The sequence below is a fragment of the Balaenoptera acutorostrata genome, chromosome 1 (assembly GCF_949987535.1).
Source record: "Balaenoptera acutorostrata chromosome 1, mBalAcu1.1, whole genome shotgun sequence".
NCBI classification, from domain to species: domain Eukaryota; kingdom Metazoa; phylum Chordata; class Mammalia; order Artiodactyla; family Balaenopteridae; genus Balaenoptera; species Balaenoptera acutorostrata.
This window is the reverse complement of record NC_080064.1, coordinates 66,904,892-66,930,474: the sequence shown is the minus strand read 5'-3', so window position 1 is coordinate 66,930,474 and position 25,583 is coordinate 66,904,892. Positions and strand designations below refer to the sequence as shown.

Here is a 25,583-nt window from a genome sequence, read left to right as displayed (position 1 = left end):
ACACCTGCCCACATCCAGTGCTCAGCTCAGTGGCTGACAGCTTTTTGATGAATAAATGAATGAATATGCTACTTACAGCAATCCTCATAGACAGCCTTAATTCCTCAGTAAAAACCTGTTTTACAATTACTTTTCACCAGCACATTTATCATATAATGTAAGGGAATCCTGCTATTCCGTGGCATTAACACGCTATCAAGAAAATAAAAGGCAAAGAATATCAAAGCACTTCAAAGCTAGAAGGTGTTTGGTCCTCATTTCTCCTCTGTAGTCTGTAGGGTTTTGCTTTAGATGCTGAGGAGAAGAAAGGAGAAGTAAGGTAGGCATTTGTTCTGACCTTGAGGACGGGGAAGGCCGCCTGCATACCAGTAGTTGACAGGCCTTGATGCCTCGGGAGTTTTTCTAGCTGTTCTTCCTGGCTGCGTGCCTGGCTTCTGTCTGGTTTGGACCAGTTTCCCAAGCTTTCTAGGTTGCAGATGCAGGTCCCATAGAACTCAGAACACACACTGATCTTGCATATTTATTTTCATTCCTCCTGGTTTGGAGTTGTTATCATGCTTAGCCTTCCTTTTCCTTTTTTTTTTTTTTTTTTTTTTTTTACAATCCCTCCAGACTGCAGAACAAACTGATATTAAAGCATAAGTTTTATAAGAAAGGCTCTTTCGCTGAAAAGTGGTAGGGCTGCAGATGTCCATTTTACTTTTGTTACTTTGTGTCTAAAAGGAGAAAGCTTCAGAACTCAGATGATAAAGCACACACATTAGTCTTTCAGTTCTGAAGATATTTATCTATCAAAAAGTGGGCAAAGGCAGCTTAGAGAAACGCATTTAGGGAAAAAAAAAATCTAACAGGATAATCAAATTAATGACTGAAATGCCTTTTAGCTAAAAGTGGCTTATTCAGCTAAAGGAGGATGGAATACACACACATCATCTATGACCTTGCCATGGTCATTCCAAGATTCGTGATGCAAAATGCACTGAGAAAGCCCCCTTAAACCTAAGATGTTAATGAGTAGGCACACAGGCCAGCTCTAGACTCCCAGCGCCTTTGGGGTGCCTCCTCCAATCCCTGGCCCCTGCTGCCAAGGAAAGCCTTACTCCCAAACACAAAGCCTTTCAGCATTTTAATTTTCTCAGCCTTTTATAAAAACTAGACCATTTTATCACCTGCCTTGGAAAAAGAAGTGTGCAGATTATATTTCAAATATTTCAATTTCATCCTTTGGCAGAGTTTGATTTCTCCTGGGGAATTAGTTGCTGGCAAGGCTGGGCTGTCAGAGGCTGTCCTAACAGCTTCTCTCTGGTCCCTGGCCAGGCAGGGGCCAAGGTCTTTAAATTCCTCAATGATTCCTTTCCCAGGATGGCTGTGCACCATTGTGAGAGACAAGCTGACCGCTCAAAGCCCCAGCTGGCTTGTGGGGAGCACCCTCCTGGACCAGAGAGGCGTAAGAGGTGAGACCGGCCACAGCAACAATGATCTCCCATCCATCCTACCCTGTCCTCACCACCCCCCAAAGATTTGTCAACCTGAAGGGCACACACAGAGTCACCATCAGCTCCTAGTTGGGAAAACACTCCTATTTCTGGGCCTCTGTGCCCAATTACCAGAGCCTTGGGCCAACAGCTGTTTCCTCTTGACTTTTGTAGAGACAAAAAATGAAGGTTAACCTCTGGGTCACTTGGAAGCCCCACAAATACTCTCTGAGGGACCACAACAATGATAATAACTGATATTTGCAAGGTGCTTTGAAATTCACCAAGGGTTTTCATGTTTGCTGCCCGGAATTCTAAGGACAGCCTTGTGAGGTAATTATTTTCATTATCCACACTGGTTCCTTCCCTGTACTTTAAATCCCTGAAACAAACTCCTAGCTCGGGACATGTGTTCTTGCCTTTTCTTCTGTCGAGAACAGTCTTCCTTCAGCTATCTTATCTGCACGGCTTTCTCCCTCTCTTCCTTGAGGTTTCACTTTTTCACAGAAACCTTCCCCAAACACCTCCTATGAAATAGACTGGGACTCCAGCTCCCTTTCCTTGCTTCAGTTCTCCCTCATAGCACTTATCACTTATCTATCACTTGTACATTTACCTATTTTTTGTAGTTTATTGGCTCCTGTCACTAGATTAGATGGTCTGTGCTGTTCACTGCTCTATCCCAAGTGCTTAGAATAGTGCCTGGCACATGATAGGTAATCAGTAAATAATTGTTGGAAAAAATGAATGAATGAATGAATGAATGATTTGAGGCCCATTTTACAGTGCACCGCACCCTATTAACAGAGTAGGACAGCAAGAGGAAAAATGTCTGACTCAATATATGAGTTTCCTGTCTCTGCTATAACACATTACCACAAATTTACTGGCTTAAAACAACACAGATTCATTATCTTTCAGTCATGGAGGTCAGAAGTCCAAAATGGGCCTTATTGGGCTAAAATCAAAGTATTGGCAGGGCTACATTCCTTCTGGAGGCTCTAATGGAAAATTTGTTTCCTTGTCTTTTCCAGCTTCTAGAGGTAGTATGCGTACCTTGCCTCGATGGTCCCTTCTTCCAACTTCACTCCATCTTCTAAACTAGCAGCATAGCCTCTTTAAACCTCTGATTCTGACTCTCCTGTCTCTGTCTTTCACTTATAAGGACCCTGGTGATCACACTGGGCCCACTAGGATAATCCAGGAAAATCTCCTCATCTCAAGATCCTTGACCAAATCACATCTTCAGCTCCCCTTTGCCATGTAAGGTAACATATTCACAGTTTCCAGGAATTAGGACATGGACATCTTTGGGGGCCATTATTCTGCCTACTATACTCAAGGTCACTCAGTAAATAGCAATTCTGAGATTATAACGCAGGTTAGGCTTTCCAAACCAATGACTGATTCATCAGAAAGAAGGAAAAGGAAAACTGAGACAGCATCACTACCAAAGACAGACAGGTGGCAGTGGCCTGGGAACCATTCCAACCTCTTCTATTGTACGCTCACCTTGATTCCATCCTAGGTGGATATCCTGGTAGATAATCCTGGATGACAGTGACATCCACAGACCTAATTTCTTTATCTGTTGACAAACGGGACATGAACTTGGCCCCAATTCTTTGGGTCAGAATCACAAGCAGAAGTGCTCGAGCATAGGGTTTCTCAGCCTCAGCACTGATGATACTTTGGGTCAGATAACTTTTTGTTGGGGGGCGAAGAGTGAGGGCTGTCCTGTACTTTGTAGGATATTTAGCATCAGCATTACCCTTGGCTTCTACCCACACCACCTCCATCCCAGTGATGACAACTAAAATGTCTCCCATTATTCATAAATATCCCATGGGGTGGGGGAGGGATTACAAAATCACGCCAGTTAAGAACCACTGCTCTAGAGGAAGCAGACCTAAATGCCACAGCCCCGGTGCAGGGGGAGCAGGGAAGTCAAGCCTCCAGATGAATTCAGTGTCCAGGAATCTGAAATTATAGGTGTCTCTGTCTTTATCTACATTAGGCCCATCACAATAAAGAATTCTGGCTGAAATACATTTGGCTGCACTGAGCATAAAGTACTTCCCCACACTGCTGGCAAAACATAATTAACCAAATGACAATGGCTTTCACATACACATTGATTCCTGTAATTTCAAGTCTCCATTACTAGATAAATCAGCAACAGAATTATATTTATCAGGAAAAGCCTCCTCTCCTGGCAGACATTTTGTTAAAAATATTAATCCTAGGGCTTCCCTGGTGGCACAGTGGTTAAGAATCCGCCTGCCAATGCAGGGGACACGGGTTCAAGTCCTGGTCCAGGAAGATCCCACATGCCGTGGAGCAACTAAGCCTGTGCGCCACAGCTACTGGGCCCACGTGCCACAACTACTGAAGCCCCTGAGCCTAGAGCCCCTGCTCCGCAACGGTGGAAGCCACCGCAATGAGAGGCCCACACACCGCAATGAAGAGTAGCCCTCACTCGCTGCAACTAAAGAAAGCCCGTGCACAGCAACGAAGACCCAACACAGTTAAAAATAAAATAAATTAATTTAAAAAAGAAATTAATCCTAGAAGAGTGATACTCTTCCTCTGCTTTGTAAAGCAGTTCACCCATAAAAATGTTAATAGCCACAATATCATTTTCAGTATGCTTTTCTTCCCTTCGCTGTGCCCCTACCAGAGCAGCTGTGGGCTCTTCTGACCAGAAGGCACGATGTAAGTGACTGGTCCACGGAGGGCCACGTGCTCAAGGGCTGCCGGGAGAAAGCTTTGCAGTCCTTGCGCAACTGGTAATTCCTTGTCTGGGCATTCACCACTTCACACAGCCCTTTGGAAGTGTCGCTCTGGGCCAGAAAGCGCAGGAGGGTTAATATCACCCCATCCCCCAGTACTGGAGGTGGAACCCCATTCTATGTGACCAAGTTATGCTAGGAAAGTACATAGAAAATGTCACAGCCCCCAAGTGTTGAACAAGCCCCTAGGATTCTCCCCAGGCTCGTGAGTGTTATTTAGGTCAGGGCTTCTCAAACATGAAAGCAAACCCTCTGGAGATCCTGTTAAAATGCAGATTTTGATTCAGTAGGTCTGGGCTAGACCCTGGGATTCCACATTTCTAACCAGCACCACAGGTGATGGTAACCTATAGGTCACACTTTAGGTATCAAATACTAAGACAACCTGCTTTTAAACCCCTTACCCTTTAGATAGCCGGAAAAGGCCTCATTCCAAGAGGAGGATATCCCTGAACAGAAGCCACTGGTACACTTAGTTCCACCTCACACACAAAGAGAAGTTTGTTTGCTGCCTCAGTTACTCTGCATTCCAAGCCATGGGAGAGAGAATTTCCTGACTTATTTCTGTATCACTGTAATTGCACAGTAGCTTCTGTCATTTGTTAGCATACACATCTGGCAGCCCTCTTGCCTCCGGGGCCGGCAGGCTCCAGACTCCAGAGTCCTGCAGAGCCCGGGCGAGCATCCAGCTGCTGACACAGCAGCCAGAAGGGGCTTGGGGTCTGTGGGAATGACTGTGCTCCACGTCCAAGGGGGTTCAGCCCAGCCTCTGCTGAAGTGACAGGAGGGGACAGAGCTGGGCGGAGAGTCCGGAGATCAGAGGCTGGCCTCTGCCTGGACCGACCGCCATCCCTCAAGCTGTGGGCAGATTTGAACAACTGGGGCTGTGAGGCAAATGCAGATGTCTTCCTTGGCCTGCGAAGGGAGCTCTGCTAGTCTGCACTGTCACGGCATATTAGCTTATCTGGAGGAAGCCCTGGCTACAGGCTAATGCAGCTGCTGTTCACAATCTCACAGCAGCCCAGACCAAGAGGGGAAGAAAGGGATAATCACTAAGGAATCCCTTTGATATGGCAGGGTGGGATGGATTTCTGCTTAGATTTCAGAGATACGGTTCCCCAAGGAATCAGCTCTCACCCCTGCCTGCACCACCCAATCAGCCTTGCCCTTTGACCTTGACCTTTCCCCTGCCTCATATTTTTCCTCATCAGATAAATGGGAATAAAAGGAGATACTCTTCACAGAGGTGCTGGGAGTGCAGTGTCTCGAATCTGGCATTGAGCCAGGGGTAAAAAAATCTGAGATGTCACAGTCCTCACCACTAATAGTTGTTTTATTTTGGACAAAATAAAACAACAAACTTGTAGTGACTTAGTTTCCTCACCTACATAATGGGGCTAAGATCCCAATGATTATCTCATGAATTTCTAATGGAGGTCAAACATGAATATGACTGTTGTAAACTGCCCAAATGCTGAGATTCCATCACTAATGCCAAACGAGATACAAGAGCCTTGTTTACACCACAGAGATACACTACTGTTTAGAATTGGAGATCTCTATACTTAAGCATCTTGGGATTCACTTATACGGTAAATTTAAGAGCATTCCATGACAATCATTAGGGTAAAACAGAAAATATTCTGTGCCTTGCCATGCTAGGAAATACAATACTATGAAACATGTTTTAGATCAAAGTCCTATTATTCTAACAAATAATTGAGATGATACCAAAAGAAATTAAGATAACTGAGCCCTACCTTGCTTCCCTTATGTAAATGCAATCTACCCTGAGTTCTTCTTGGTAAGCTAATGGCACTCTGAGGAAATCCACAGTGAGAAACTGTAGCTTCCTCCCAGCCTTCTCAGCCTGCCCTAGCATTTTAATCTTTGCCTCATGTCAGGCAGGCTTTGAAAGTGTGACCCTGCCTTCCAGACTCACTTATTCTCTTTCCCCAAAATAGGAGTCCTTATTAAAATCCATGTGGCCCCTTCAGGTGTGGCACTGCTGGCTGAGCCCAAATTGAAAACATTGAAAATAGCAAGTAAGAAGGGGAAAACAATTTTACATGGCTCTTTTGGATCAATAAAATTAATGATTTTTACCAGGAATAAGTTATTCTTACTCCAGCATGGTTAGAGATAGGTGGGTCAGTCAGTCTAGGCTGGTGGAATAAGGTTTCCCTGTAAGAGATATTCATTCACTTAACAAACATTCCTTGAGCATCTGCTATGTGCTCTATGGCAATTGGAAAACATAATTTGGAAAAGTAGGTATTAAAAACCTCAATTAATTATTTGCTTGGTCTTTATTGAGGTAGGCATCCGGTAGAGTTCTACTCCCAAACGACCTTTTGAAGCAAGTAGATGCAGACATCTTATCAAATAGTGAAAAATGTAGAGTGTTCTGGACCAAACTAACAAAGTCAGTAGAGGATTAAATGGCATCAACTCAAGCATTTTTAAAGAGCTGGAATAATACTATGAATATGTGTAACTCCTGAGTGTGCATTAGAATCACCTGTGAAGCTTTCTAAAAATACCTGTGATATCTGTGACAGAGCCTAACCTCTGAAAAGCCTAGCCTCTCAAAGTATGGTGCCAGGACCAGAAGCATCAGAATTATCTGGAAACACGTTACAAATGCAAACTCTTGAAACTGGCCTCAGATCTACTGACTCTGAAACCCTGTATTAGGGCCCAGAAATTAGTATTTTACCCAATGCTTCAGGTGAATCTGATGAATATTAAAGTTTGAAAATTGCTTCTCTAACTCATACTTTCCAGGGACTTAGGTGTGCTTATAGAAGAAGACAATTTGTCATTGGATTATTTCATAATATTGTGGTTCCCACAAAAGCAAAATATAAATGGAGAAGTCTCAGTGGAGGAGAATTAACTTAAACATGGCGACAGAATCACATCCTTATGAGTTCAAACTAAAGATTCGAAAAGATACATGCACCCCAATGTTCAATGCAGCACGATTTACGTTAACCAGGACATGGAAGCAACCTAAATGTCCATCAACAGAGAAATGGATAAAGAAGATTTGGTACTTATATACAGTGGAACATTAGCCATAAAAAAGAATGAAATAATGCCATTTGCAGCAACATGGATGGACCTAGAGATTGTCATACTGAGTGAAGTAAATCGGACAAAGACGAAATCACATGATATCACTTATATGTGGAATCTAAAAAAAGGGTACAAATGGGGACTTCCCTGGTGGCACAGTGGTTAAGAATCCGCCTGCCAAGGCAGGGGACACAGGTTCGAGCCCTGGTCTGGGAAGATCCCACATGCCGCAGAGCAACTAAGCCCATGTGCCACAACTACTGAGCCTGTGCTCTACAGCCCGCAAGCCACAACTACTGAGCCCACGTGCCACAACTACTGAAGCCTGCGTGCCTAGAGCCCCTGCTCCGCAACAAGAGAAGCCACTGCAATGAGAAGCCCGCGCACTGAAACAAAGAGTAGCCCCCGCTCGCCGCAACTAGGGAAAGCCCACAGCAACGAAGACCCAACGCAGCCAAAAAATAAATTAAATAAATAAAAAATAAACTTAAAAAAAAAAGGGTACAAATGAATTTATCTACAAAACAGAAATAGAGTTACAGATGTAGAAAACAAACCTATGGTTACTGGAGGTAAGGCGGGGAGGGATAAATTGGGAGATTAGGATAGACATATACACACTACTATATATAAAATAGATAACTAATAAGGACCTACTGTATAGCACAGGGAACGCTACTCTTCCATGCTCTGTAATGGCCTATATGGGAAAAGAATGTAAAAAAGAGTGGATATATGTATATGTATAACTGATTCACTTTGCTGTACATCTGAAACTAACACAACATTGTAAATCAACTAGACTCCAATAAAAATTTAAAAATTAAAAAAAAATAGATATATAGTTAGATAGCAAGTTTAGAAAATCATAAATGGTATAATTAGGTAAGCATGGATTTGGGTGGCCAATGTCAGAATACTAGAAAGCAATAACAATAAAGAGAAGTTTCAAAGAAGAAATCTTTAGCAAGGACTGCCTTATCCAGTGTATAATAAACACATGTAATTCTACCAGCTGAAATCATCTTTGAAGTAAGAGATACTATCTTACTAAATTTATTCCTCAAAGGTTGGCAATGCTTAATGGTTACAGGTTCAGATTTTTGATTTGCTTGGGTTCTTCCACCTAGCAACTCTATGATCTTGGGCAAATTAATTAACCTCTCTGTGCCTCAGTATTCTAATCTATAAAATGAGAAAACAGTACCAACCACATAAGACTGTTGTGACAAGTGTGTTCTTATACGTAAAGCACCAGTAAGCACATGATAAATGTTAGCTACCATAGTCATTATCATATGTTCTTTTTATCTCCTACTGCATCTGGCCCATCATTCAAGTATTTGTTTTCTTAAATTGAAAGATATTAATAAAAGTCTTAGGAATTTTACAATACATATAGACAGGGAGTGAAAACATGCATAAGCAAGGATAGCTAGATTCATTGAGAAGAGAGGCAGAAGATAATTTTTTCATTGACTGATTAATAAGAAAATTTTAAATGAAGGTTGAGATAAATTGATGGATGTCAAACCCATAATTGGCAATTATGAGAACTTAATGGTATTTGAACAAAATTATAGAGATAAAAATAGAATCTTAAGATTAGAAAGGATCTTGGCAAAGCGTGTATTCCAAATCAATAGAAGAATATATATTTGGTAGCATCCCTGTGAGTCTTGGTACAAATACTTCCAGTCATTGAGACCTCGTTATTTGACAACATAGCACATTCGAATTTTGAACAGTTTTAATGCCAGAAAGTTGTTACTTATATTGAGCTCAAATCTGCCTTCACACCTTCCAATCACTGTCCTCCTTCCTGTGATTCTTATGAAATACAAATCTTCCTGAGCATTCACACCCACTGAACATATTGTAACTGAGGAGAGCTACATCACTGGATAAAACTAATTTATTTTTCTGTTAGGGTTGAAATAAATACTACCCAGAAACTCAGACATTTAAAAATATTTTTGGATGTGCTTCTCTCTGTGTGAAGGCACCACTACAGACAGGAAGGGAATGGAAGGGACTTGAGATATACAGAGGACCCGACCTTTAGGAGCTCATGGGTATATAGAGGAAGTCAGCTCTGCACACAAGTAATGGGAATAAGTGGTTATATGTGCTCTGATAGAAATAGGTAGAGGCTACATTAGGAACACAAGCACACCAAGGAGAAGAAGGTAATCAGAAAAGGCCTGGAAGGTAGTTCACCAGGTAAACGAGGGGGAGGGGCAGACATTTGAAAATTCAGAAAGGCATGAAATACACTGTGTATTTTGCAATTCAAAGTGATTCAGCATGGCCAAAGCTTTGAACACCATGGGGGGGGGGGAGTGCAATGAGTGATAAGCTGAGAGGCAGGCAGATGTCAGAGTCTATAGACTGAATGGTCTTAAGGACTAGTCATATTAATAGATTGATTCACAACACAGGCTCTACCCTTGCAGCCACCTTATCCACTACCTCAAGGAATGCCATTAGCCCTGAGACACTTAGCACAGCCTACACATGGTAAAAACCTGATTCATCACGGCCTTATTTCTTTCCAAGGACGTGGTATCGACTCTGTTCTATACAAGGTAACTTAGAGTTCAGTGAAGTTAAGTACCTCACCTCAATCTGAGCACTACGGGACCAGCATAGGAAGATCAATCTCACAATTTGTTGAGTCCCAAGTTTTCCAAATGTTTCCGAGTCTTTTTCATGAATTAGAAAATGAGAAAAAGGAAATGGCTGGGTAAAGAAAGTGTACGACATCCCAAGGCTTCAGTGAAGAGGAATTGATGGGGTGCAGGCTCCAGTTGTTGGCCAATTAGTGATGAAACCTCCAGAGGAGCATTCTAGCAGGTTCAGCTCCCACAGGACATCTGAACCAAATGTTTTGTTTTCCCTTTGGGGAACCCCACTGTCATTAACCTGGGGAAGCTCCATTAAAAACACTCATTTGGTGAAAGGTAGCCTGTCCACACTAATGCACTGCCACAGACTTAACTCCAGGTTAGGAAAATCGTGAAAGTGAGCACAAGGAAATTTATAGCACTAATGACTTTAACAAATCTGGGCTGATTAACTGGATGCCATGAACTGAAATCCTTGTGTTCCAATCAATCTTCCAGGAAACTTCATGAAAGCACACTTGAGGGAGAAAATCCATGAGATATTCTGGGCAGGTTTCTTTACAAAAAGAGAGGAATAATCAGGAAAGACACAATACACTGGCAAGTAGGGTGATTATTAGCTAGTAATTCTTAAGTTAACGCTCTTTGGTAAATAAATGTCTGCATTTACATTAATTCCCCATAAAAGGAGTCTTGACACTTTTTCGAACAAAGACCCACTTGAGACACTTACTCACCAGAGAAAAATTTGCCCTAATCAGTTGGAAGTCATCAGGAAAAGACAGTGATAGGACATTTTCAGGATAAGACCATTACCAGAATGGGAACCCATAAATGATTCGTGAAATGAGTGACCGGTCAGATGAGGAATTGATAGCAATTCATCCAGTATTTAAATCGATAAGTTGCAGAACGTTTAGGAAATAATGGTTATGGACAAGAAGTAATGTTAATGATGTAGCATTTGAACAGGAAAGGGGGAGAAAGTTTCTAATCAATCATTACTTAGAGAGTCGAAGGAGTGAGTGACTGCAAACAGGAATGCACCTGGATATACCCTTCTGGGCATCTGTTTGTGTGATTAATTTTCCAATAAAGTTAGAATAAGTTTCTCCTCATGAGCTGTAGAAAACATCCACTCCTTTCTCCGTCCTGTTCCACTACTCATTAAAAAGCAATTGTTCTTTACATCAAACTATGCAGTGGTTCATCTCCTTCCATTGGTTGGGTGAAACCACTGCAAATCTGAGTGACTGAATAGTCAATGACCATTTTAAAAGCATCTTATTCAAAAGGAATGGCCAATAGCCTCACATAATTATCACAGCTATGCTAGCTAATGTCTTTTGGTCCTCAGTATCTGTTTTTACCTCCTTCTGTGCTCTTCCTCCATCCTACATAGCAAGAGCTGGAAAAGTAACAGCTACATTTCCCAGATTTCCTGGCCACTAGGGTTCTGGATGCCATTTACATTCTGCCAATGGAAAGCACTCCTGCAAAATGTGAATTGCAGAAGGAAATGGGGCTCAATCTTCCTGTAGCATTGGTGGCTGAAGGGTAGCCTCTGGCAATTGTAGCATTTTCATTGATTAGACACCATATTTGTGATGTGGAAAACTGGCACTCCCAGTAGCTTCCTGCAGTTATCTGACCTTGAATAAGTTATGTACCTTCTCTGCCCCTTGGATTACTATTTGTACATAGTGGGATAATAATATTGTGTGGGGTTCCTTTGAAGACTATGTGAGTATCTGGAAGGAGGTGTTAGGTATTACTTCTGCTGCATAGACCCACCTAGAAGAATGCCTGGCGAAAAGAAGTGCTTAATAAGGGCTAGCTAAGGAGATGATGATTTGAGACCAACAGGATATAGCTGACAAAGGAAGAGATGTGATGTCAGAAGACAGGATAGTTGTGTGGCACTTAACAAATTACTTAACCTCTGTGCTTCATTGGTTGAACGTTCTCAATTCAAAGTGGAGAATATATCAAGTTCACAAAATTATTAAATGGGATAATATGTCTATAAACTTTGCAAAGCATAAAGAATTATACAAGTGTTTATCATTATTAGTTACAACAAAAAGTGCTGAAGAGGGTCACAGGAAGGAGCTGTGACTTCTACAGAGAATCAGGCAAACCACCATGGAGGAAATGGCCTTTGGACTGGGCTCTGCGGAATGGGTATATTTTCTATATGTGAAGACAGCAGAAGCTTGCCAGTTTGAACTAAGGCATGAAGGTGAGAAACTGAAGGGCCAATATAGAATATATTATTCTTCTTCTAACATCTTTTCTAGTAGTTATGCCACATAAGCTTTGAGAAACAGTTAAGAGAAGGAATCCTAAGTGGAATCTCCTAATTGGCTTTCTGCATACTTAATATCACTTATGGAAAAAAAAACTAGTCATGGGGGCAGGACACATTGAAAAGAGAAAGCTCATGGGCATGATTATGTAGCCTACACAATTTAAGATGCATTCTTCTACATTAAAAGCAAAAAAGAAAAAAGAAAGCTTCCTACTAGCAGGAAAATGTCAAGGTGGCTCAGATGGTGAATATTATTCTGTTGCCATGATTCCTATGGTTTGTCAGCCTAAGTATTTTTAACACAGGCACGCCACTCACTGAAGAGATGAATGACCTCATGTTAGGTGACTCCATTCCCAACTTCTAAGTGGGGATAATAAAAACAGGCTGAGAGTGGGTTATTTAATGAAAAGGAAAATTATAATGATCATGCTGGTTTCAAGAAGCAAGTAAGCAAATTGACTACAGACCCATGCACTAAAAAAAAAATAAACAAGTAAATTCTGGACATGATGAGGGCAATTGGAGTCAGGTCATATTCATGTGGCTCCCACGGATATCAAAGACAAATCTGCCTCTCTGAAGGAGATATTCAAGAAAGAAACACAAGGGCTATTTGGCATATAGCTCAGCACCTAAAATTGTGCCTCATTTTCATCCTCTGTGGATTTCTGATGGTATCAATTTCCACCTAATTTAAAATCAAGAGACTATATTACCATATTCGCCAAGTTCTTTAATTTGATAAAGTCAACATTTTCACACTGAAAGGCTGTCCTGAACACATCCTGTCTGAAAGCTCATATTGTTTCAAGAATACAGGGTTAAAAGGCTCAGTGCAGCCAGGGATGAAATACAGTTATCAACCATACTGCTTTGAAACAGGGCTTAAGTAACTCATAAAACAGCAGTTTCTTTTGAAAAATGTAAGGAGAGAAATATGAGGTCAATTCATCAGCAAGATAGCAAGATAGCAAGAATGGTGGTGTTCTGGTGGTTGTGCCTACCAGTACAATACAGTAAAAAGTCAGGAGGAGGGCTTCACTTTTGTTCTCTGTCCAGATGTGAACTGTGACACAATAATCGACTTAGATCAGCTTATACTAGTAAGTAAAAATCGCAACTCTTATACTCATCATCTACAACTCTTACACATCATCATCAACAAAAGCAATCAAGATTAAGTCATATATGAAAGATCTAAGCCAATGAACCCTGAGCAAAGGAAGTAGGGTCGGTATAAAGAATAATGTTTCAGCACATTGGATGTTCTGGAGTCTGGATTTCAAGACTCAGCCCTGCCATTTTGAGCAAGTGTGATTTGGAGTAAGTTGTATAACCTGTCCTTGTCTCTGTTTCCTTATCTACCATATAGCAGAATAATTTTACATAACTCAGAGACTATTTGTGAAAAATTTTCAAATTCAATGCTTCATTAAAAGACTTCCATACACACTGTTATGGTTAATTTCATATGTCAACTTGCCTGGACCATGATGCCCAGGTATTTGGTCAAACATCATCCTGGATATTTCCGTGAAGTTTTTTTTGGATGCAAGTACCATTTAAATTGGACTTTGAGTAAAGCAGATTACACTCAATAATGTGGGTGGGCTTTATCCAATCAGCTGAAGTCCTAACTGAACAAAGACTGACCTCTCCCAAGTGAAAAGGAATTCTGTCAGCAGACTGCCTTTGGACTCAAACTGCAACTCTTCCTTGAGGCTCAAGCACAGTGGACTGCCCCAGCTCACCAGGCCTCCACAACTGCATGAGCCAATTCCTTAAAAGAAATCTCTCTCTATATATACACACATCCTGTTGGTTCTGTTTCTCTGGAGAATCCTAATACATACATCATGAAACAGATGAAATTAATTGGCATAGATGGTTTAAAACAAGAAAGTACCATCTTGATAAGTTTCAAGAGAAAAAGCATAGTCATTTCAATATAGGCCCCAAAGTCATTTGATAAAATTCAACACATATAGATACAATTTTAGAAAAATAATTTTTAAACCAATTGAGTTCTTCCTTAATATGGTAAAGAAAACCAAGTCAGGTCAACTTTATGCTGAGTGATCAAGCATTAGAAGCGCTCTTTTAAAATTTGCAATTGTTTGATAAGCTCTGGTCAGTGCAATAAACATTGAAAAGAAATGAGAAAAAGATCATTTAAAACCATTGAGACTGCACACCAGAGCAATCCAAAGGAAACTTCTAAACCTTAACTAGAACTCTTTAGTATAGCAAAAAATGCAAGACAAATATGTGAAATTAATAGCATTTCTGCATACCAAAATTAAACAGCTATAAATATGATTTTAGCTTGTACTAAAGATAAGAAAAAGAAAACAGCTCAGCAAACATTTATTGAACTCCTATTAGATGCCACAAGAACTTTGTTTAAAACTTTGTTTAGCAAATTACTTACAAATTACTTGTATAGATAATACATTCTTAATAGAAAGAGGAACTGTTATTAAAATGTTTGTTTTTATTAAGTTAACATATAATGCAATTCCAATCAATATTTCACTAGTGTGGGTAGATGAAGTTATTTGAAGCAAATATGCATTCTCTCTACACTCACCTCCACAGGAGGAGTACACTCCACTCCAGTGATGTTGGACTTGGCCATGTAACTTGCCTTGGCCTCATGGTGGGTGAAGTGTACTTTCTTGCATCTTCATATTGGGCTTGGCTCTGTGACTTGCTTTTGGTCAATGAGATGTCAGCAGATGTGAAGCCAGCAGAAGCTTGCAATGTGCTTCCAAAGTTGGGCTTAATCTCTTGTGCTTTTGCCTTCCCCGTGAGAAGAATATATTCCAGTTGGCCCAGAGGTCATCAGTGAAGAGTGACACAGGAAGCAGACCTGGGCCCAACTTGCAGATTTGAAGCTAAGCCCAGCGGAGCCCACTGGATGGGCGGTATCCCCACTGACCCACAGAAGAGTGAGCAAGAATCAATTATTATTGTTTAAGCCACTGAGTTTTGGGGTGATTTGTTACACAGCACTGTTATGCACATAGTTGTCTGATACAACACAGACTTTCCATTTTGTTCAGCAAAATGATGTAGAGGTGAATTAATATTCTGAAAAAAAAGGTGAGCAAAGAGGAAGCAAGTCTAATCCCACAAGGAACAATAATTTTAAAAATAGTATTTACCAAAAACAAATGTTGATCAATGAACCAAAATAATGAGCACAAAAAATAGAGCTAATAAAAAAAATATATATATACACACATACATACATATATATACATTCACACACACACACACACACACACAATGGACTATTACTCAGCCATAAAAAAAGAATGAAAGAATGCTATTTGCAGCAACATGCATGGACCTAGAGAATATCATACTAAGTGAAGTAAGTCAGACAAGGAAAGACAAATATTATATGATATCACTTATATGTGGAATCTAAAAAATAATACAAATGAATCTATATGCAAAAGAGAAACAGACTCACAGACACAGAAAACAAACTTATGGTTACCAAAGGGGAAGAGGAGGTGTAATTATGAGTATGGGACTAACAGATACAAACTACTATACATAAAATAGATAAGTAACAAGGATTTATTGTATAACACAGGGAACAATATTCAATACCCTGTAATAATCTAGAATGGAAAATAATCTGAAGAAATACATATATAACTGAATCACTTTGCTGTACATCTGAAACTAACACAATATTGTAAATCAACTATATTTCAATTTAAAAAATAGAAAAAAATTGTGGGCAAAACAGATACTTTTCAGAAAAGTGTTTAGAATTGTATGATCCTTTTTTTCTTTTCTTCTTTCTTTTCTTTTTACTGTATCTATATGAGAAGATGAATGTTAACTGAACCTACTGTGGTAATCATTTCACAGTGTATGAAAATCGAACCATAAAAAAAATAAAATAAAAAATATATATGAAATGGGCTTCCCAAAACAAAGGGAAAGAGAGGATTGTAGGATAGTGTAATGATAAATGGTTAGCAATGTAAAAAATATCCATAAACTTTTACATACACCACAATTACAACTTCACAAATATGTGCATATAGAGAAAGAATATATAGAAAATGATTGCATAACAGGATATTTAAATAAAAGTACTTCTGTCTCAAGGGTTTTGGGAGAAATAACAAAGACCAGAAAAGTATAACATTTGTGCACAGCATTTCCACATACTAAAACTATAGGCAAAATAACCTATACAGGACATCTTGAAATTATCAAAATGCTTCAGTGAGCATTTGCCTATCTCTGCCATATATAAGAAATGTGGAAGAGGCATTTTTTGAGGAGAAAAGTAGTCCCTCTCTTTATCCTCAAGTTTTATAAGCCTTTCCAGAGCAGAGATGTGATTACATAAATGGTAGCTATTATTACAAGAGGCAGTATGTGTGGTGGTCAAGAGCAGGAACTCTGGAGCCAGGGTATAAGTCTCACAACTCCACCTTAACCTTTCTATGCCCCTGTTTCCTCATCTGAAAAATGGGATGATAATAATACCTACTTATTAGGGTTGTTATGAGGCTTAAATAATAAATTAGTATATGTAAAGCATTTAGAACAATGTCTGGCGCATAGTAAGCACTACATGTGTTGGCTTATTATCATCATCACTATTATTACTGTTATGTTATTGTTACTGGGAACATGCTGAAAACATCATCCTGTGAGCACTGGAAAAGATAACTGAGTGATAGCTAAGTGTCCTCAATCCATCAAATATTATTAAACTTTATTAGAAAGAGTTATTGGCAAAATACAATACCATATGGAACCATCAAAAAGTTGTTCAGTTTGTACCTTTTCTTCCCAGAAATTCCACAAATAATTTACATTGCCAAAAAAGTGGTTTGCTGTACAAGAAAAGAAACTGCTGAAGTGTATGAGTACAGCTAAGAGGAATTTAAAAGCTCACACTGACTTCCACATGTATTCTTGGGGGAATCTTTGAAGGACTTGTATTTCATAAGCTTTTTGAGGAGAAGGCAGGAATTATTTCTAGAATACTTATTTTTTTTCCCGAAAGTATGTTGTATTCAGTATAGAAAATTAAAACAACGATGTATTCACAATGCATGTGTCTTATACATCCCTTCCCTATGGAGCTGGACTAGTATATATTTCAAACTATTTTCAACCACTCTTTCTGTGTCTTCCTCCATCTGAGTTAATGGCAATTCCAAACTTCCAGATAGATACGCAGGTCAAAAACCCAAATCCATCTTTTACAATAAATTTTTAATTTTAGAACAGTTTTAGATTTACAGGAAATAAGAGGGCAATACAGAATTCCCATATACCCCACATCCAGTTATCCCTATTATAAAAATCGTATTTTGGTATGATACATTTGTTATAATGAATGAAACAATACTGGTAAATTACTATTAACTAAAGTCCATACTTGATTGAGATTTCCTTAGTTTTGACCTAACGCCCTTTTTCTGTTCCGAGATCCCATCCAGGATACCACGTTACAGTTAGTAGACATATCTTCTTAGGATCCTCTTGGCTCTGGCAGTTTCTCAGACTTTCCTTGTTTTTTTTCTGGTGTTTTTCTCATTAGTCAGGGGTTATGGGTTTGGGGGAAGAAGACTACAGAGGCAAACTGCCATTTTCATCACATCTTCCTAAGGGAACATACTACCAACATGATTTATTGTTACTGATGTTGACCTTGCACCTGGCTGAGGTAGAGTCTGTCAAGTTTCTCCACTGTAAAATTACTTTTTTTCCCATTTCCATGTTGTACTCTTTGGAAGGAAGTCACTATAAGCAACCCACAAAGGAGTAAAAGAATACTCACTTCTAAAAGTACTCCAAACAATATATCTATCTAGATATTTTAAATTCTATTTTTTTGATGACAGAAACAGCTGTTTCACAGATAGATCTGTGTTTCACAGATAGATATTGCTTAAAAAATAAAGTATTTAAGTCTAGTAATTTGTTCTAGTAATAAGTGCAATACGTGCTCATTGTATAAAAACTGGAAAACATGTTTAAGCAAAAGGTCACCTAAAATGTACCACCCAGACATACACCACTACAGTTAATATTTTGAGGTATCGTCTCTAAACCTTCTTTCTATGTCTACATATAAAGAGTTAAAATAATCCTCTACATATACTACTCTATCTCGCTTATTACCATTTAACATTAAGAAAAATTTTTCTGTATTTTTAACCAAAGAGTGTTCTCGTCTTTACAATTCCCGAGCTTAGCAAAGTGCCCAGCATGTAGTGGCTTCAGCAAGTGTGATCCAATGAGCTTTCTGACTTGAACGGATGAAGCCTCCATGAAACCATTTAATGTAATTTGCTGACCAAGGCATTCTCAGTCTCTTCCTTTGCCTCACAGGATAACCAAAGTCACAGGCATAGCGTCACCAATTTGGGGCCTTGGAAAATGAGTTAGTGAAATAGTATGTTGTCTGTAAGGACTAAAAGATAATGGTGTGTGAGGTGTTTAAACACACAGGCCCATGATCCCTTATCCCAAGTCCTTTTGACTAGGTATATTTTGGAATTCAGAATTTTCAATTGAGGAGGACGATAGAGCAAATGTTCAGTATATTATGAAACACCACGATTGGGCATAGGGAAACACATCATAGTCAAACAGTCATATTTTTTTTATAGCAAAGCATGTGAATAATCACAATAAATACACCATTTCCTTGTGTTTTATAATTTCTAACAGTGCATTCTAAGAATCCCTTGTGTCTGGGTTATGGGAACACCCTCTAGAGGAGTCCCAATTCCTTTAGCCCCAGTTTACTACCAGATAGGGACCAAATTTTTGGTTGATTTCTCAGCTTGCAGAGTTCCTAGAAAGTGCAAGCAGTAAAATTCAAATTGTAAAACCACTAGGGTACAGGTCTGGCATTTTGAATTTCCAGGGACAATTTTTTGTTATCTAAAGACCAAAGATACATATAAGCTTCCTCATCTGTTTTCTGTGCCAGTTTTCATGATTTCTTTCCTAGCCCAACCTTTCAGTTGGGGAAAGCTTGTAAAAGCCCAGCTTTAGGATGGGGGAGGGGGGTTTCTCACTCTCTGCCTTTGCTGGCCCAGGCCTTGCCCTCTAACCTGTAGGGTGGATATTACCCATCCCCTCAGTCACTGATACTGATAAACTCACAGGAAACCACACCATCAGTTTTCATGCTTATACATCTCTTTCCGTTCCTTCTCAGTTTCTGATGCCTGACGATTTCCCTCCTTTCTAGCAAAGCCAGCTGGGCATTAAATAATATATCCTATTTTATCCAGCATGTCCTAGTGTTACAGCAGAATTGTCAGGTTATCTCAGGCCACCGTATTGCCACACCAGAACTCTTAATTTCATTTTCCTTTTAAATAATCTGTTTATTAAATACTTTAAAATATTCTATTAGCCAGATTACTCAATTAACCAGATATACCGCTTCCAAAGCCTTACAGAATAATATTTAATATAGGAGCTATATAGTTACTCTTGAAATAAAAAATTCTTTAATGAATATTTTTCTTTTGTAAGTAAGCCTTTGTAAGCCTACTCTGGAAAATAAGAAATCACAATTTGATGCCATCTACTTAGTGACAAATTATCTTCCAGATATTGAATACAATTGTTCAGTTGAAATTACTTGAATGTTCACTATTCTTAACAGCAACAGAATAAATGTTTTGCTGAAATGTCAATGCCCTCTAGGTGGTATTGTTCCAGCATACTTGTAATCGAACCAAACCTATCTCTTTCTCTTCCTTAGTGAACCCCAATCTTAATTTTTCTTTAAAGTGGAGTTCATTGCTGAGCCTTAGCACATTGTCTGGAACTGAACAAGGACTTATTCAATATTTGGTGGCTGAACTGCTACTTGATGAATGGTTTTGTGCTGGTCACTCCATCAGGCTATTAGCTGGAACTTGAGAAAAGATGAACAAAAACTCTTACCATTGGGGCTCCAGTTCTATTATCTTTTTCAACTTTCAAGTCAGGGTGGTCTTTGTGGGTACTCTGTTTTGTTTTTCTTTGCTTGTCACAAATGAGGTAATTTGATATTTGAATTTCTAATAGGCCCCTTTCAAGAGTGTTAACATGACAACTGGCAAATGAGCATTTTTCTATCTAAGGTTGGATAATGAATAAAATTCCCTTATATCTTCCTGGGGAACCAATTACTACGTTGAAAACCATGATAATACCAGATCTTTCATCAATAACAGATGTGATTTGTAAAGTAAAAATCAATCTGTTTTGACTGATGATGCCTCATAGCAATAAGGAAGATTTCATTTGAATAATCATCATAAAACTATATGATTAATCAGTTGAGTAAGACTAGAAATTCAGTAAGTAATGAGTCTTACCGGGTCATTTTCTAGCTTTATAACCTTGGGAAATTGTGACCTTCACATTCCTACCTCAAAAGGACAAGCTAATTTCCTAAACATATGTCCCTGAGCAGGGAGCTATATAGGGTGCATCTCTGCAGACACCTGAGCCAACTGATGGACTGACGGATATGTCTTCTCATACTCGGCCTCCCAGCAGGTTTGAAGCATGGATTTGGAAAGATAGCTTCTCACATCCTCCAGGCAGCACCTTGTTTAAAGATGAGTTTCAGAATGTTTGGCTGCTGTTGCTGTCAAATAACTATAATATGTAATGTATATATATATATATATATATACACACACACACATATATATGTATATATACATATATATATATGTGTGTGTGTATATATATATATATATATATATATATATATATATATATATATATCAGCTAGGACTCTTGTGGTTGCAGATGACCAAAACATAATCGAAACCTGCAGACATGAAAGGGAGCGATTTACTGGCTTCTACACTCAAACCACAGAGGTGGGTAGGCTGACCAAGAATGGCTGGTCTCAGCCCTAGAGTACTGTCCAGGCCCTTGCTTGAGCTCTGCAACTGGTTTCTGCTTCTCTCAACGTCTTGGTCTCATTCTCTCCGGGGAACACAGCCACTGACACCCAGAGAATCATATCTCCACAGCTCTACCACTAAAAAGAAAAGAGGGCCTTTCTCACAGCATTACACAGAAAAACAATAAACTCTGGGAAGGGTTCAGAATGGCTCGTCTCGGGCCATGTGTCCACCCCTTGACCCGTCACGAGATTGGTCAATCACTGGCCTGAATTTTCTGCTCACCCCTGTAGTCAGAAGGGAAGGGATTGTTTCTGTAATAAAGGGACAGTGGCGAGCAATAAAAGGCACTATATATACTTAACCAGGTAATTATATTTATTAACCATTTTATGATGTAATATAGTGTATATGTATATAGTCTCTGTACGTTTGTATTTCAGAGAGTGTAAATTGTCCTGTGAGCATGCGTGCGTGTATATATTGCATGCATGTATGTGCATATGGATCTATTTTCTGTATATTTTACATAGTGGTTCATGAATATGGATGGATACATACATTGTAAATATGCATTACTGTTTTGCAAGTAAGAGTGTAGTTTTTCCTTTTCCAGGGATCCCATTCACATCCCCAGATCATAATTACCCAGTGAATGCATCCTCTATCTTCTATCCCCTAGAGTAAGTTGCATTCCAGGCAGATTGCCCTACTTATTGCCCCCACAGGTGTCTGATTTCTTTCCCTGGAAAGTCAGAGGATCACGCAGGCCTATGGCGGTGCCTCAGGGGCCCCTTGAACATGGGGTGCCACGGCCATCTCAGGGGTCCACAAAATGAAGCGTTATTAGAAGTGACCTCATATACAGTTTTCGTGGCATCAGGATCAAGATAAGAGCACTCCAAGACCGGGTAACCAACCAAACAATATGGGGAACTGGAAGATAAAAACTAAGGGTAATGGAACCAGAGAGAGGTGAAAAATGAATCAACAGAGAGTGAGGGAGTGGTGATTCCTAGTGCAGACATTAGTTTACTATGGCTAGGTGTAGTGCTCTTGGCCTTCTGGGAGTGGTCGGAGCTGAAGAAAAATGGACAGTGCAAAACTTTCGCTCTTCTCTTCAACTCTACTTTCCCTTCTCTCTCTATCCCATCAAATCCTTACGCTATGCACATGGCTCACCTTCCCCACAAAAGAATTATAACCCACAGCAATGTCCATCCCTCTCATTTGGCAGTGGAGCTTAGACTGCCTTGAGATCTGGCCACCGTTTGGGAGCTGCTCTTTCACAACCAGACTGAGAAACATAATCTTGTCTCCACTCAATAAATACATTCCCTCAGGCTTAGGAAAAAGATAAATTATCTTCAAAATGACGAAACCAATATGCCCATGCCAAAGAAGTAACCTTTGCTACATGTTAATTTAGTTGTTTCCTTTCCTATAACAAGCCAATAGTTGAAAGTTATTTTGCTTTACGATTACACAAATGGAATGTTCAGATTTTAGTTAACAATTAAATTGATCAGTTTTAAACTTTTGGAACATATATTTGCATATAATTGCTCTCAATATACGTATGTAAAATCCAAAGCCTATATTCCCAAATACAGAAAACCTATTCATGTCAGCTTTAGTTACATGTGCACATTTATTTGAATGTGTGCACTGTGTGCTTTTACTGCCAAGAAAGTCAGCTCTGTTTCTTAATTGTCGTTGTAACTACAATTCGGGAAATGCTATTGCAATATCAATATGTTATGCACGTCTTTAATTAGGCTAGTGCGGCCTGTCTGTCACAGCAACTGATCCTAAGTATTCTTATTTAGTCTACTTGAAGCTTTAAAATGTTCTCTTTTTAAAAGAGACATATTTCGGCCTCATTAAACTGTTAAGCAAACCAATATAAGCCCTACAACTTGATTGCTATGTTCTAGAAATCCTGTGCTTCTTCACTTAGCACATCTTTAGCACCATCTGAAAGACCACTCTGCCCCAAATACCTGAAATCCTCTGCAGCTCTAATGTGTTAGGGCTCTCTTATCAGATCTGAGGGAGACATCTGTCACCCCCCTGATCACCAGGAAGATCTGGCTGTGGCATCCTATTGATCTCCAGAGCTTGATTCTCTTATCTAGTAGTTAATGCAAACAAGTTGCAGGTTGCTTGCTCTGAGCAATGTCTCACACCAGGTCACCACAAAAAAGATAACACAATGACTGATTCCATGGTTGGGAAATTACAGATAGAATCTAGCCTAAAGTTAATTTCCTTCTCTTTCCTCAAAATCTGACATGATCTCAACAGGGAGAAACAATCATTACCTGGAACCAAGCCCTGCGGTACTTTGGTCTTTTATACCTTTTTTCTGCCGCAATTAATTTAAAATAAATCGTTAAAACTTGCATTAAGGAGAAAGCAGAGTTCCCAGGATACTGCCAAGCACAGATTTTTTTTTTTTTGAAACACATATAGATGTTATATGCTTTTTACCATGTCCAAGGTCAAAGGATAATACAGTAACTGCCATAAAGCTATAGGTGGAGTCTCTCAAATTCAGTCCTGTTAAAATGGAAGGTTGCATTATTAATCAGTAGTGACATGAAAGGGCAAGTATGAACAGCTAGCAGGTCAGGGATTAAAGCGGGGGTGGGACACAGGGGAAGTATAGGACCTATTGCAAAATCTAAATCTTTCCCGGTCCCAGTGTCAGCATGGCACTACCTCCTGGTGGTGGTCAGCTCAAACATAAGTACTGATGAGGAATTCTGGGTTCTGTGGCCAGCAGGGACTTTCAGCATTTCAGCACTCACCGAGTTAGTTGGCACTCATTTTGTTTCCCTGCTTCTCAAGACTTCTCCTCCCCCAAATATAAGAACTTTAGCCTATACTGGTTAGGAAAGGGAAGGGGGACAGGGCAAAAAATGGGAGCCAGTCACCAACTGCATTATATTTAGACTGTCATTATTGTGGTGGGATGGGTATTTTAATTCTTTCAATTTAACTCTTCTAGATTAGTCCTCATAGTTTTCACTGCATATTCCTTTTTATGGATCTGGACCAGAAAAAAAATACTCCAACCATATGAAATATAACTAAAAGTCCATCTATTTCTCTCTCCTGTGTTCTTTGTACGTTTACTTCCTGTACTTCCTTTGGGAGCAGATCATTCAAAAACTAGGTGAATTGATAAAATGAAGCCGAGCTTGAACTGGGTATAATTTACTATATGGGAGGCCTTCACAACAGACTGTCACAGATTCATGAGATTGCTTATACTTCCGCTTCTGCCAAGCCAAAGGGACCGGAACTCATCTCATTTTTGGTTTTTTTTTAAATTTTATTTTTTATTTTTTTTATTTTTTTAAATTTTTCACTTACTATTTCTTTTTTTTTTAACATCTTTATTGGAGTATAATTGCTTTACAATGGTGTGTTTTTAAAGATAGCAAGATAATCAAATTTTGCTCCCAAGCAACTCTGCTCTCCAGTGTCCACGAAATCTTCGACCTAATCCTGCCACTCCCACGCCCCATCTTTTTTTAGACAGTAGTGGAGAGACATTCTTTCTTGTAAACATTTCTGCTCATAAAATTTTTGTCTAGTGGCCGCAATGTCTGATCCAGCTAAAGCATTGGGCCATAAAACCATCATCAACAATGATCATGTTTGCAGAGGCTCTAAGTCTGGAAATCATTGCTGGCATGTCTACGTGTTTAAAAAAATTCTTGGACTTCTGGTGGTTTCTAGAAAGCATGTGCTTTCTTCTGAGAAATTTCTGAAAAAACCTCAAGGACCAAGATTTTCAAATAAATAGATCATCTTGGTTACCACTTGACTCAGCTCAGCCATAGCTATTGACCCTTCTCCGGATTAGAATAGAGTGAATAGGCACACAGGAGTGTGTAGTTATCTTTGAAGCAAAATTTGGGGGCCACTATTATAGCTATTTGCCCCAGAACATCAAATCCACCACTTATCATTTTTGCTATATTACTTTGGCTCTTGAAGATTTTTCGTTCTGAGTCTAATAGTCTAATGCAATTATCTCTGGCAAGGCCTGCGCTTGAAGCCATTATTTGGTGAGGACTAATGCACAGAGCATTTGGGCTAAGAGTAGAGCACAGACATGGGGGTGGGAAGGGTAGAATTTTGAGAAGGAAAGATGAAATCAACAAGGGTCACCAAAATTTGTTTTCCTCCCAATTTAGCCTAGAACAATCTGAGTGTGGAGGAAAATCTGTCATTCTTTTGGAGTGTTACACATTGTTTTTCAACTTCCATGCAAAATTTTCTGCTTATTACCTGTACTAATGTTACAGCATGGGGCCTCCCTTTCTATCATGCACAGACTAGAGGAATAAGTTAGCTGTATA

The 25,583-nt window shown here is 39.5% G+C and overlaps 1 protein-coding gene across 7 annotated transcripts in view; it reads right to left on the bottom strand.

The window, feature by feature from the left end:
• Window positions 1–25,583, bottom strand: part of ST6GALNAC3 (ST6 N-acetylgalactosaminide alpha-2,6-sialyltransferase 3) — a 566,847-nt gene that overhangs the window by 301,386 nt on the left and 239,878 nt on the right. The window contains exon 1 of one of the 7 annotated variants that reach the window (XM_057531150.1): window positions 14,880–15,015. The exons of the other annotated variants lie outside the window; for them this stretch is intronic. Within the exon in view, the coding sequence (XP_057387133.1) occupies window positions 14,880–14,927 (48 nt within the window). The 5' untranslated portion in view covers window positions 14,928–15,015. Of the gene's footprint in view, window positions 1–14,879; window positions 15,016–25,583 lie in introns of those variants that run through there. 7 annotated transcript variants of the gene reach the window in all.